The 14,847-nt window shown below is 41.3% G+C and overlaps 1 protein-coding gene and 1 long non-coding RNA gene across 6 annotated transcripts in view; one reads left to right on the forward strand and one right to left on the reverse strand.

The window, feature by feature from the left end:
* The window catches only part of MAPRE2 (microtubule associated protein RP/EB family member 2), a 130,260-nt gene extending 128,671 nt beyond the window's left edge, over window positions 1-1,589 (forward strand). For all 4 annotated transcript variants that reach the window (XM_016153963.2, XM_016153962.2, XM_016153961.2 and 1 more), the window contains one exon: window positions 5-1,589. In XM_016153963.2, coding sequence (XP_016009449.1) covers window positions 5-79 — 75 coding nt within the window. In that variant the 3' untranslated portion in view covers window positions 80-1,589. The remainder of the gene's footprint in view (window positions 1-4) is intronic.
* Window positions 1-14,847, reverse strand: part of LOC107515295 — a 92,310-nt gene that overhangs the window by 25,427 nt on the left and 52,036 nt on the right. The window lies entirely within an intron of this gene.

The raw sequence follows: 14,847 nt of genomic DNA on the forward strand, positions 1-14,847 counted from the left end.
ACAGGAGGGCCACCCAGAAGAACCGGAGGCAGAGGAGCAGGTCCACGAACAGCAGCCCCAGCAGCAGGAAGAGTACTGAACCGTCTTGGCAGCTCTCGACGCTTCCATTTTGCGTGGGAACTTTTCTTCTGGAAAATTGGAACACGTGTGGCCTCAAGCTCAACAGAAACCAGTTGTTCCCAGTCTGCCGGTAACATCAACGCACTGTCGCATATGCCAGCCACCGCGCTCAGTTCCCGTTTCCTTTGCCAAGACACGTTAGCAGCCAGTCATTTGGCGGCCTACCTGAGAGATCATGGGGTCACATACCTTCAACTTCACCACTTGGCTGCGTGAAATTGGTTCTGCTCTTTTCATTTCTTTCCAGAACAACTCTCCCCACCCCACTACCACCACCAACACCCTCTTTTTATCCTGGTGTGAAACAATGGTAATTTGATATGGTATTTATATTGGCATTTCTCAACCCAGTGTCACTAGATGTCACACACATTTGTGGTGCTTTGATGTTTGCAAGTCTAACCTCTGAACGTAAATTTGGTTAAATAATAAATTGGAACAAAGGGAAAGAGATACTTGATATGAAAGCCATAATGACAGTGACTCGTTTCATAGGGAAAAACAGTTTCTCCCTCAACTCACAACACTAAAGGGAAAAAAAAAAATGGAATGAAAACTAGGACTGCAGGGCCCAGCAGTGTTCATACAGCAAGCAGCACGTTAGGCAGCCACACCGTGTGTTGTTAGTTTCTAAAGACATTCACTCAAGGAAAACACCATCTCAACTTGGCCCTCTAACCGCTTGCCCCGCCCCCCCCCACCCCCCAGGTTCTCATGCTGTTTTCTCTCTCAGGGTCCTCTTTGGTGGGCAGCCACTCTCCCCAAGCAGCTATCATCCGTTATCTGCAGTCCAGAGGGGGTCTGCATAGGTACAGGTCCTCCTGCTCCTGCCTCTTGGTGTGGGTTTCAGCACTAATCCTGTCACCCACGCTAGGGGACTCCAATGCAAGAATGACTTCAGGGTGTGCAGCCCACTGCACGCTTGCTAGAGGTGAAGGCCTGCTTAGGAGGAGAACAATTGCAAGGGAGAATCATGGTTCTGAAGTCTAGTGTTGACACTGGAATGACAGCACACAATAATCTATGACTCCCCGGTACCTTCTGAAATCAGGAATTTCCCCTCTTTAATACTGCAGCCCTCTTTGTCATTGACCTTTGCTATACCGTGGCAATTCACAAATTGAGGAAACAATTAAAAGCATTCCTTATTTTTTAACTAATATTTGCACATTTTCTTAGTATCTTTCCAAATCTTTGCCTCTATTTTTTTTCTTTGACAGATGGTATTCCTTCCTGGATCATTCATTTCATTTGGTCTCTAACTTTACCTTCGCTTGTTATTGGACTTAGCAGGTGCAACAAAGCAAACAATGTGCCCACCCCACTTTTCCTCTTAACTGAAAAGCTTAAAATAAATTTCTGAATTATGTATCATAAAGCTTTGACATTTCTTTATTGGTAAAATACTAAATTCTAGCATTGAAGCTTTCCAGCAAAAGAAGTCTTCTCAATAAATCTTTTGCAGCAAAGTGGTATTTATTGAGTTATATGTGAAAAAGATTGCTTGTATTTTTGAGGTTATTACAACATGCTGTGCAGAATTGGACAGATGTTCTGTGGTGTTTGGTTTCCCTTTCTTCTCTCTCCTGCTTTCTCTGCACTACAGTGGCAGCTCATTTCTCTCAGGCTGAAAAGCCTGGCTCTCAGCAGTGACATCCTCCCACACCTGGTTACAGGTAGTGGTTGTGCTATACGCAGCATCCTGCTTAACGGTGTTCCACCCCCCCCATCCCCCACCCCAGGCTGTTGCAGAGTTGCCTTTTTAAAAGTTTCTATAAAGAGGCACAATAGATACATACAGATTATACTTCAGTGGTTCCTACACAGCTTTTTGCCTGCCCTGGACAGCTCAGCAATACCACTGCCAGTTGCGCATTATTTCTGTGCCATTTGCATAAGCCTTACCAATGCCATCCACTCAGCCACTCCATTTCGTCCCAGTTTCTCCACCTTCTCAGCTATAAACATACTGGCCAGATAGCTTGCAAAGATAACTTTCCCCAGTCATCATACTTCGTTCTCCTTCCCAGAGTCTTGGGGCAATCCCTTTATTCAGAGACCTATAAATTCCTCTTTCTGTCCCCATCTGAAACATCCTCCATTGCTGCATCACGTGTGACAGCACTGATACCTTGGGGAATCTTTAACAACCAAGTTTCTCGGTCCTCTTTGGCTGCACCCCTTCCGTGCAGACCGCCTCTCATTTGCCAGGCCTGCTCCTTCCTCCCTGATGGCCGTGTGCCATCATCCCCTCCCTCATCTCGGCATCCAGAGCACGCCTTCCTCAATGCCCTCCCCGCATCATCATGCTGGGCCAAGAAGTTGTCCCTTGGTGTGTGCCCTGCTCCGCCCTCTCAGAAGCCGGACTTCATTCTTAGTCTCCCGTCACACCCACTGTGGCTGGTTATAGCACTTCCACTGCTCGTGTCAGATAGGAAGTGATCGAAGCAGGGGGCAAAGGCAGCCCGCCTTCTAAGCAGAAAAGCAGAAAAAGAAAAGACAGACACCCTGTTGACCCGAGAGAAGTAAACTCCAGAAGGAAACCAAGAACTTCTCCCTTCCCTGGTGAGTATTTCCATTATTCCGTTAAGGTTTAATACGCATTCAAATTACTTTTACTAAATAGTACACCATAAAGCTTTTGTTATATATTAAATGTAAACTGAAAGGAATGTAAACATGTATTGTTAATTATAAATATAGATAAGTAATGACATAATAGATGAAAAGGTCTTATCCAGAATGTATCACATTCATTTCACATTACCCGCCTATTGTCGCATGGTAGAATAGCTTTTTGTCTCTGAATATGTGAATAACTTGACTTGCGGTTATCTTTTTACATATTTAATAAAAAAAAAAAGTATATGTTAAAATCGGCTTGGATCTATAGATTCTTAAATTTTTAAACTAAAGGTTTCCTTTTGAGTGAGCAAATATAGATGAGTAGGCTACTCATGCAGATTCACACACCTACCCACATTTTGATTTACACTGGGGAGGGGCAGTTTTGTGGGGGTTTTTTTAATGGCAAATGTTTTAACAGGAATTATAGATTAGTATTTGGTAGCAAATGTAGCAGCTGTGATACCTTTTTTAAAATTTTTACCAAAAATAAAGATAAACCATTCCCTTTGGAAACAGTCTACTTGCAAGCAAAGCAAAGCCAAGCTCCCGCGGGTGTGGCCTGCTCCATCTGGATGAGACAAGACTGGGCAAATAGGAAACAGGAGAAGCAGACAAATGTTTTGAAGTAAAGCTTTGTGGCAAAATGACCTATGATTAGCAAAAGCTCTTTGATTAAGTGTATTTCTCTCCTCTGGCTTATTGACTTTAAATAATTTAGGAAGAATTTACAGACATGAACAGAATACAGAATTTAAACAAAAGTTCCCATAAATGTATTCGGAATTTTAATCTGATCCAAGTTCACAGCTTACTACGAGGACACTCTTCCAATCTGATATATTGCATGGATAAAATGAGATCTCTTACCAATGAAACATTATTTTTTACTAGCTTGAAAGTTTTTTCAAGGCAGAGGAATAGGTGAAAAAAAGAAATGCTTTAGAACTGGCACAGTGGGCCACCTACAGAGACTGTAGAACCAGTGACAACAGTCCGTTGAAGACTCCCCGGGGGCCTGCAGGTTGCAGAGGTTCAGCCAATACCCCTTTCACCCCAAAGGATGTCGGCCTTCCCTAAACTGCTTTCAAGCTCCACCTAGAGGCCAGTGTTGTTTCTGTACTATCCTTTGGCACCTTTTCTCCACTCACTTCCCTTAGGCCCTCTTCTTTTAAGAGAAGTGGGAAAATAACAAGACAAATATTACCACTGTTCTCCACCTACACTCGTTTCTCCACAGGGTGCACTTGTGACAGATTCTGTGAGCCATTACCTGCCTGTGAAATCGCATGGCCAAAGCACACATGTTTGCATTTAATTCACCAAGCCTGGGATTTTGAACACTGGACTTTCCACTTAGACATTTGTGTGTGCTCAAGAATACATGCGATTCATTTCACTTAAAAGGCTCACTGGCAGACTCTCGTAAACACATTGCTAATGGTTCAAAAGTGGTGAAATACCATGTTTGCTTCAATTTATTAAATCTGAGATCATCTCTAAAAATTGAATGTGTTCCTACTGGTATTATGGGTAGGCCCATGACTTGGGAATGGGAGGAGAATGTGATTCCATTAAATTTGGATTATAAAATGACATTTCTCTAAAACTGAAACACTACTTCATTTCTGACCTTTCTTATTTTCTTTCTCTTAACTGCTAGAACACAGCTACTGCGATCGTTACGGCCGCTTTCACTAGGTAAACTTTCACTGACTCAGCTTGCCAAACAGCACAAGTGTGAGCAGAGCATCTTCCAGGGTGTCTTAAAACTCCTGTTTTGCTGAACTGGGAACTCAGACATTCTCCATTCATTGGAAAAGCTCTGGCTTTGTTGCCTAATGAATGGCAAAGCTTAAAATCCATTGAGCCCTAGAGAATCCTCAGATAACACCAGGACATGGGATCACAAGACTGCCCCACGGCAGACCCCCCTCTCCCAAGCTCCCACCTGGACCCCACGCCTGATGTGCTTAAGGTTTATGTAGTAAGTGTACTTGCTAAAGCCTTGCCTCCTCCTGTGTTGGGTTTAGGATTGTAACAGGGAAGGCCCAACTAAAACTAACTTGTTGAATGCCTTTTTCTCTTTCCACTGACAGAAAATGTTGAACCTTTTTAGCTCCCAATTTCTTAAACAGGCTTCTTGTAGTATTTTATAACTATTTTGTCAAGACTGGGTATAAATTATTTTTAAAGGATTATAATATATTAAATAACATACATTTGAATTTATGATATTCAGTAGGAACTAGCCCAGTACCTAAAGGTGTTCTTTTTTCAAAGAATAAAAGTTAAGTACACATTTCCTTCTGTGCAGCAAACATCTCTCATTTTTTTTACACTGGCATTTCTTTAGATCTTGACAGTTATCTGTATAACTTTTTTTAAGTTGTTTTAAGTTATATTTATCTTATTCACAAAAATATTTTAGTCAAATCTGGCTGTTCTAACATCTTAATTTCTAACCTTTAGAAGTCATAAGTAATGAAAAGTTCTCATAAATGTCTCCAGAACTTTGATCCAAATCCACAGCTTACTGCTAGGACATTCTCTATAACTTTTTTAATTTTTTTAAACCAGCTTGAAAGTTTCTTCAGAGAAGGATCACAGAAAATCACTTTAAATGTTAGTCTCTTATAGGCTAAGCTGTCTCAAAAATAGGTTCAGGGACCTTCCTGTCGTTAGACACCAACACTGTCCAGTCATCTGAGCTTAAAAGAAATAAAGGGGTATAGAGCAGAGAACCAAAGTGTGAATTTTACCCTAGAACATTTTCATTTTTTCTTTAGAGAATGGTTTTGAATTTAATATCACAAGATGCTGACGAGTCATAGCTTATCTAATTCTCCTTTTTTAAAATTTGGTACCATTTACTTAGGGATGGAAAATATATTCCTTTTAAAGATTTAATAGGCACAGAGTGAATGGTTGTGTGTGTCACACCTACAGTAGATCGAAAAGGGCTTGAATGTAATGCTTTTCCTCTTCTTAGAATATAACGTCAGAAATTGACAGACATGGTTGTATCTCTACCATTTTTCCTAAGCAAATACAGTATAACTAGTCCCTAGTTAGAACACACAGTTGTGTTCACCACTGAATATTTAAAAGAAGCCCCAAACATCTCTGATTTGAAAACATTCATAATAGCCACTTTCCATACACCTTAAAAATGGTACCTTGGACAATCACAGCTATACGCTCATTACATAACACTATGAAATACCCTCATTTACTCCTTAACAATCTACCTGAGAGTAATTCGCATAACCTAGCAAACTTCCCCATGATATTCTGGTTTCCAGGCTGCTATGAAATGCCTCCCCTATTTTCTTATGTGACTATGCTAAATTCAACAAAGAAAAAACAAGTGGTGAATTTATGTGTAGAAATGACCCCAAACCTAATACAGGCGTGCTTTTGAGCTAAACATAATGTAGGTTTTTGAAAGCCTAAAAGGAAGGCTCCTGAACAGTTGTACCTGTCAAAACTGTGCCCAGAGGGTTTTCAGCTCCCTCACAGCACCCCTAGTTCTTCCTCCTCTGTGGGAGTCCCCTTATATCATCTTCCTACTGAAGGTCCAAGGGAACACTAGAAAAGGGAGCAATGGTATAAGAAGTGATGTGAGCCCTCTTGCTTTCTAAGACATCTTAAGAAGAATCCTGTGTTCTTCAAGTCACTTGTTCCTGTTTTGAAAATAGCATGGTAGAGGACTTGATCATGTCATCAGCCCAGAAGTGACCCAAAAAGAACAGATTAGCTGGAGGCAGGAGCTGTGTGCTTGGTTCACAGGACAAGTAAGCTAAGACTCCAGGCCCTGGGGTGGAAAGAGGAGTGGGGCCAGCAGAGGGGGCAAGAGGATTCTACCTAGGCCGCAGCTTCAGTGCAAGAGAGGCGCCAAGTATCTTGCCCAGGGGAGGGCTTTGGTCATCTGGCCCATTAATGTTGCCCCACTGGAGGAACCATGGCCTAGAAATCAGAGAAGGAACTGGCTGCTGCTTCACAGAAAGTGTGTTTATTCCTGGTCATGTTTCTTTACTTAAAAAAAAAAAAAATGTGTGTGTGCAAGTGTCTACTCAGCTGCCCCCAAGAAGAAATGGAAATGACCAAATGTAGCTGCTCCTGAAATTTAAAACATATAACCAAGAAAGCTGCTAATACTTAGACCCAAAAGAAATGTTTAAGTTAAAAAAAAAAAAAAAAAGGCAGTGGGAAGGGGAGAATGTTTTTGTTTTCTCCTCTTAATTATTTTCGAAAGCTAGGCACCAACCATGGGCAAAACACAATAGTCAAGAGTGACATTTTACTCCTAAAATATCATGTCACTATCCCTCAGTTATTTTAATGGAATGCTAAAGAAAGACATTTTGAATCCATACCTGCCACGGCCCCCCAAAAGTAAAGCAGTTTGCATATTTTTGAAGATGTATATTACATACAAGTGAAGAAATCAGAGTGAAGGGAAAGTAAGAAAGTGGGGGAGGGAAATGAAGCCAGAAGTAGGGTCATTAACCTCACATATGCCCTCTCTAGACTTTACTAGAACCACAGGGGAAAAATTACCTTTGAGTGTTCTAGTCGTCAACAGAGAGAGGGAGGTAACCATTACTCAATTTAAAATAACCATAAGCTGAAAACATCAATTGCTTAGGAATACAGATACTTAAGCCTATGAAATTTTTCTGTGGCTCCTCCTGGGAAGAAATTAAATGACACAGGGAGACTTCATAGCATCTTACAGCGAATACAGCAACAGTCCAACAGGCCCGTCTCTAATAGTCATCAGGACTAATCCTTTTGACCTAATGCCTAGACGTAGTTCAGTAAAAATCCAATCTACCAAGGACCAACATTGCGTGGAAATAGCTCCCAGAGTTTCAGGCCTCATCCCAGGATGAAACGAAGTACCTAGCGGAGTGGTGGGGGCCTCTACAGGCACCACTCCTTGCAGCATGGGTTAAGGTCAACACCGAAGGGCAGAGAGTGTGACTTTCTACTCCCTGATTGGTACCAGGGGGTGGATACTGAAAGCTGCTGATCAAGACCCAGTCCTTTCCTAACAGCACATGAGGGTGTGAGGCTGCTTTCACACCGAAGGCAGAGGAGCCTGGCTGGAACATGCACCACACACCTCATGGAGATGGGAGGAGACCCACGGGCAGGGTCACAGTTTTCCCCAGCAGCTCTTGTGTTAGAGTCTGATCTGTTTTTGTTTTTAAATTATCCTTGGCATTTTACTGACAGGGCAATTTTCAGTGTAGATGAAACTACTGGCTATTATGCACTACCATAGCCGTCAAAATTATCCCAGAGATAGGAAACATACTATGTTAGTGAACTAAATTCAAACATAAATCCATAAGGTAAAAAGGGAGCATATTTTAATAAAAACCTTACTACATCTATAAAACACTTTACAGATTGCAAAATGGTTTCACAAATAACCATGTAGAGGAAAAAGAATAGGCTTTGAAAGTGCTCTTCCCAGAAGTCAAATCCCAAGCTCCCAACTTGTAGAAGTGTGATTATGAGCAAATTACACATCATTTCTTAGCCTCCATTTCTTCATCTGAATATGTAGATCAAACCTTCCTTGCAACATTGAATAAGTAATATCTGTATAGTACCTTGCACATAGTAGATATTTAATAAATGGTAGCTCATTGTATGAATTTTGGCTTTGATAGTCCTGTGAGGGAGGTGATATAGACGTTTTAATAACCTTTTAACTGCTACCGCCACCCCTGCAGAAATAGAAACCCTGTGTCCTACCGCAGAATCTTGGCCCCTTCCTGCTTCAGCTGAGTCCAGAGTAGACATCTATACCAGGGGTCATAATAATAAATCTAGGGTTGCCAATGACCACATGGCCTGATTTCATGAGCCAGGTCAACCAGATCTTCCTCTCTCCTCCCTTTTTATTTGTACTGAGGATCGAGGACCTTAGTGGTGGGAGTTAGAGTCTGAAAGCATGCAGAGTACAGGGAGCTGTGCGGAAGGACCATGGTGAGCTGATGTGGTACATAAACAATTGCTCTGAAACAGACGATGGAAGGAACAAAAGGAGAAGTGAGCGTTCAGGAAAGAAGCGGGGAACATTTTAGCTAAGATCCACAAATGTCTGCTGCTTCCTTGAATCCAGAACCACCCACCAGTTTTCTTTTTTCTGATATCTAATTGATCGGTTTTACTGATGTCACGTATATATGTGTAATCTTAAAATAAGTCCGCTAACTTAAATGAATTGCTTCCTTGCAACCTAAGACATTCTCATGAGGTGAGGCTCTTAAGAGGGAATAAGTTGCACATATTTGCAGAAGACCCTTTCAAGACAATCCAATCCCAAGACTGTCTCAGCTCCCAGGTGACAGCAGCATCACCTGGAAGTCTGTGTGAAGCAGCTGTCCTGGACACCCAGTCCCCTTGACCCTTCAGATGCCTCTGAGCTTCTGTGCATCTGACAGTGACCACAGGAAAGATCTCAAGTAAGAAATGCCCAGCTAACCCCTGGAACCACAGGAACAGTAATAAACTGCTTTAAGTCACTGTTAGGTGGCTTGTTACACATCAACAGATGACTGGAGCAATGTCGATGACAGTGAAGGACAAATCTTATTGTTACTTTGTGCAGGCATCATGAAGAGAGAATGTGATTTTAGTCACGTTTCATGTGAAACTAGATATAGAAAATGAAAAAGTAAGAGTGGAAGAGTCAAAAGTTTTTATGCTAGGCAACTGGGAAGAGTAGTGCCTCTGTCAGTTCAGAATAGCCAGGTTGGAACTGGGGGAGAAGGTGCTGAACCCAATGCTAGGTGGCAGGCCCTGAAAAGAAGACCTCTGCACTGTCTCCATCTCTATTCAGAGACAAATTGCAGGGGAGGCAAGCACTCAGAACCAATGATAAGGACTTGAGGATTAGCCCTCTCTAGTGACAGGTGGCATCCCAAGGGTGAACAATCCCACCAAAGAAGTGAAATGTGGAACACAGAGCTTTTCAAGGCAGAACCTGGGGCAAGGGGCTGCATTTCAGAGTAGAAGTTAAAAAAGAGCCTAGGAGAAGCTGAGAAGGTCCACTCAGAGACCAGAAGAGTGCAGGGCCCTGAATGGTACCTTGGCATGACATAGCCGTGGGCGGGTGGGAAGATGGAAGGTCAAAAAAGTGAAAGGAAACCAGAGGGAACAGCTTCAAGGAGGACTGACTGGTCAACAATATCAAAGCCACAGAAAAGACACAAATGGTAAATTCTGACAAGCCGATGAAGTTGACAAGAATCGGGTGATTGTCGGCTTCAAATGAAAATTTTCAGTAGTATAGTGGGCTCAAAACAGTACATGAAAACTACATGGAAAAAAATCTAAAAGCAGAAAGAAATAAAAAGGATGGGAGAAAGAAAAAGGGAAAAATCCAGAAAAGACTTTTGGTATTTAAGACAGGACCACCTGTGTACCACCATGTTGGAAATACCCAATCGCCTCCGAGCCACTGACAATGCTAAAAGCAAACAGGAGAATGGTGGCTACCAGGACTCGGTTTCATTATCTTCACAACCCCACTCATGAGACAATTTCCTGGTTCATCAAAACAGAATCCTAAGAACTCCTATAATTCAGAGGTCAAAAGGCATTAGAATAATGAAGTGAAGGTTAAAAGACGTATCCTGGTCAGATATTTTAAAGGAGATACTTATATTTGACTAGGTCTTGACTTGCTATGAGGTAGAAAAAAAATCCAAGTATCAGAGTTTCTATATAGAAAAGAATTACTATGACAACCACAATTTAGCCTGCACAGAAAATATAAATAGGAGCCAGAATGAGAAAATTATAGAGAAATGTGACTTTCTGATTAGGAAACAATTTCACCTACTATTCTTTAGTGTTTTGTTCATTTGGCTCTGATATGAGAACATGAAAATATTCCTCCATTTCAATAGCTTCTTTGTATTAAAATGAGCAGACCACCATTTAACAAAAGGAAACTGGAAACTGAGACCATCTAACGACTTAGTCCACTCAGATGCCCCTGACCCTTCTAATATTTAAAGGACCACATCGAAAGAGTAGACATGCATTAAATGCATCATATTGCAGGCCAAATAGTATAAGCACATAATAGAGAGTGTGGAATTAATACATCTTTAGCTGCCAGACTGTGAATCTTCAAACCAATTGCAAAGGACCAAAGTTTCCTACCACTTTTCCAGCATTTTCCTTTACCCATGACAATTCCTGAGACCCACTCTGAGGTTTGCTGTGTATTTGACTGGTGAGGCAATGTAGACTAGAGCATAGTCAGATATCACCAGCTTCTCTTGGGATAACCTACTAATTTCGGGAGCTCATTCTCCTAAAACCAGGACAGTCAGATCTGCAAGTCCAGGGACCCTAATGATTCACATTATGGTATTCAGCAATTTGATTTTTGCACAGTGCATTTGCCTTAAGAAATTTTTATTGCAACATAAATGAGCTAGTTACATATAACTCCCCAATTAGCTAGGCTGTCCAATTCTGCCCAGGCTCCTGTAGCGTTCCGCTTCCTGCCTAGCCTTGTATTCTCACTTTGCTGGTCTAGTGTTTTCAGATACCTTGCCAGAGGCTCATGTTCAGTTTCTCTCTCTCTGATCTGGTGTGCTCTTTCATCTAGTTTGGCATACACTCAAGCTTTTGCCTGGATGCTGCCATTCAGTCTCTGTGCTCTGCAGCCCAAGGGCCGGGCCAGGCCAGCCCTGCCCTTCCCCTGAACTTATCTCCGGCTTCAGGAACCCCAATTTGTTGCAACTTGTTGCAACTCTGAGCCACTTGCCTGTCAAGTGGAGTGGCTTGGACATGGATCAGTTCTAACTACAGGGTGTTCTCCAAGAGCACTGAGCTTCCTCCCTTGTCACCCAAGTTCACATCTTTCCAAAAAGAAGACAAGCAGTTCAATGATTCAATGAGCCTGACAAAAACAATCACATATACGGGAGTCTTTCTGATGCTGCTGTTGAACTACAAGGCTTATTATCCCCTGTTTTAACCAAGCTAATTAAAATGTCAGTCATACTGATAGATTATAAATTAGATCATTAATGTCACCATATTCAGAGTATAGTTCACTAGATCATCCATAAGTAAACTCACACAACAATTTGTAATTGTTAGCAGGTACAAATGTCAAAACATAAGTCATCTGATTAAAATTCAAGTTCTTTGCATCTAGGAGCTTTAGTTTTAAGAATCTTCTATACACGACTCCATATGAACTTCAAGTCTTTATATAAGATCAACAAATATGGGAAGGACATCCTGAAATAACTTGCTAGATCCAGCACATGAAGGCCTGAAGCTCTCTTTTCAAAAGCTAGTCACTAAATGTGCAGTGTATATACTGGCTGGATTTATCAAAAGCAAGCTTAGTTCAGGGACTTACACCTCCACATTGGAAGAGCCTTTGGGGCTGCGGAGGATGGGTCTGGGTTAGGTGATGGCCTATTTTTTTCTAACCCTATTTGAGAAGGGCGTAGGCACCGTGCCTTTGCTCCCCGCTCGCTGTTTTTCCCGCTGCCACTATCCAATCTAGAGCAAACAAAAAATATCAGCGGCTGGCCAGGTCACCCTTCCCAGGAACCTGTGGAACCCACCTGCCCAGCCTCCGCACTCCGCCAGGAGGCCACGGTCGCCCAGGGCTTCTCCAGAAGAGCCTTTGAATAGCACTAGTGATGCCTTGAGATCCTCCAGGCACACTGGAGAAGGCAACACAGTTGTGAATATAAACAATCTGAGCTGCCTACTCAACACGTCACGTGGAGTAAGGCTGCCCAGAGAGTAAAGGGGAAAAACAAGCCAGGAAACACCAAGGGGAGGAAAGCTTCATAAAATCTGTAGATTTTCTTTAGCAATTCCCTGTAAAGAACAACATGCAAATACCTATTACAAGACTTTCTAGGTGTCACGATAATTCTCAGAAGTCTAATGTGCTTTCATCTTGAGCACACAGAAGTATTTGAGATAAATACTACATTAAGAGCATCAAGATCCTCACTGTTGAGTATACTCTGCCTCACTATGCTTTGCCTTCTACCTTTGATCTCCTACCAACCACTGAACAGGGTACAAGCCAATAATATAGAAGAGAAAATGACGTGAGAAGTGCAAACGTTTCCTTTCATTTTCTACTCTGCTCCTAGTCCCACTAATGCTCCAAGCCCAGCTGGGAACAATGGTACCTCTTATGAAAGATCCCTCTCTCTGGACATGGGACCTGCATTGAACAGAATTTTGTGAAGCCCAGGGTCTTTTTCCAAAGAAGCTAAAGCAAAGTGGGAAACTGTGACATCGTTAGTTTCACAGCTGAGTTTTGAACCCAAGTCAATCGAAAATCAGAACCGACAGCTACTTAATCTCCTTACTCTTTCTTTTTGGGCCTTCTGGTTTACCTTTTTAGGTTTAAACTTACTTATAAATGTTAAGCAAAGTCTTCAATAAGCAAGAACCACATAGCAGGATGGGGAGGTGGGAACAGACATTTATAAATGAAAGTTTGTTACACTTCCACAATGATTAGGTGTACCACAGTGATAACAATAAATACTTTACTATCTTAGAAAATAATATAGTTCTTGACCACATACACTAAATTGCTGCCTGCCACAGTAGTCATATCTCTAACATAATAATTGGTGGTGTAATTATGGGCTTTTATATATATTATTTTAGAAGTACCGGCTAGCACAGGTTGTTTGGGTTTTTTTAAACCAGATGCCCAGCATTCTTAATTAACACATGATAGAAATTTAAATTTCAAAGAAGATGTCAATGCCAAAACAATAAATGATTTTAAATGTTCCTCCCACGGAATGCTGATTCCACACACCATGGCCAAGTGTACACATGTAATTATTAGCAGGTTCACTGGCACACAATGGACCAGATGTGAACATGACTCTAAGCTGCTCACTTAATAACCAGGCTCTCCAGACACTGTCAGTCCTGAAAGCACTGAATCAAATGCACAGATCAAAGCATCTAGGAGTGAGAAGGGGCTATGGAAGTCATTATACCAACTGCTCATTGAGTACATGAGTCTCCTTCTAAGATCTCAACCATGTAGTCACCTGGCTGCATGCCACAGTTATCTATCACACCTGGCTACACTGACTGAGAACTCACTACATCCCAGGAAAGGTCACCATTCCATCACTGGACAGCTCTATTTTATGATTAGTTGTAACTATAAGAGTGAAGAAATCAGTGATTCACCTGAGGACCTGGATGCATGTTTATTTTCCTCTGTAACACAAGTCAACAAGAAAGTCTATAACCAAGTAAATCAGAAGTGGATACAAACATAATTGTGACATATATGTTTAGACTAGTTGAAGCAGATTGGGTCACTAGGCCAGTGATACCTAAACCACATGAATAAGCTCACATTATATATCCACATTATGTAGTGTTTTTTAATTCAAATAAATTTGCCACCGACTTGAAAATTTTTCAGATTGTTGGTTCAGTACTGATAGGTAAATGCAGAATTTTGGTCAAAGGACCCAGGTTTCATTGTTTGTATCAAAGAGTCACTGGACAAGTTGAGTCCTTCCCTGGCCAGCTTACCTAGAGAGACTATATTGCAGCCTAGAGCTGAAACAGCAATCTCAAAGTTGCTGAAATATTCAGATGGTGTGTACAAGTCTAGGTAATAACACAATTTAGAACTAGCTTTCTAGTCAGGAAATATAAGCATTGTAAACTTAGAATGTGGAATGTTAAAAAGTGACATCTCACCCATATTGCAGACTGCCAGGTAATACACACATGTTCTAGTCAAAAAACAGCATTTCGGAGGGCCACTTTCAGTTCTTAAACTAATACTTTTTAAATATTTAATATTTTGGAAGGTTTTTGTTGTGGTGGTGGTTTTTTGTTTTGTTGTTATTGTTGTTTTTATTTTAGTTTTTCAGTATCCTTTTCTTACATGAAAGGTTTTTACCTCAAGTAATGAAATAGTGTAATGGCTTGTAATCTAAGTAAATAGCCTAAATATATCTTTTCTCTATGTACATTCTCAAGATTATAACTTGGATTCTCTGAGTTTAATGAGGACTAGAATTAGACTGTTTC

Source organism: Rousettus aegyptiacus, unplaced genomic scaffold (genome assembly GCF_014176215.1).
Source record: "Rousettus aegyptiacus isolate mRouAeg1 unplaced genomic scaffold, mRouAeg1.p scaffold_m13_p_12, whole genome shotgun sequence".
Classification (NCBI taxonomy): Eukaryota; Metazoa; Chordata; class Mammalia; order Chiroptera; family Pteropodidae; genus Rousettus; species Rousettus aegyptiacus.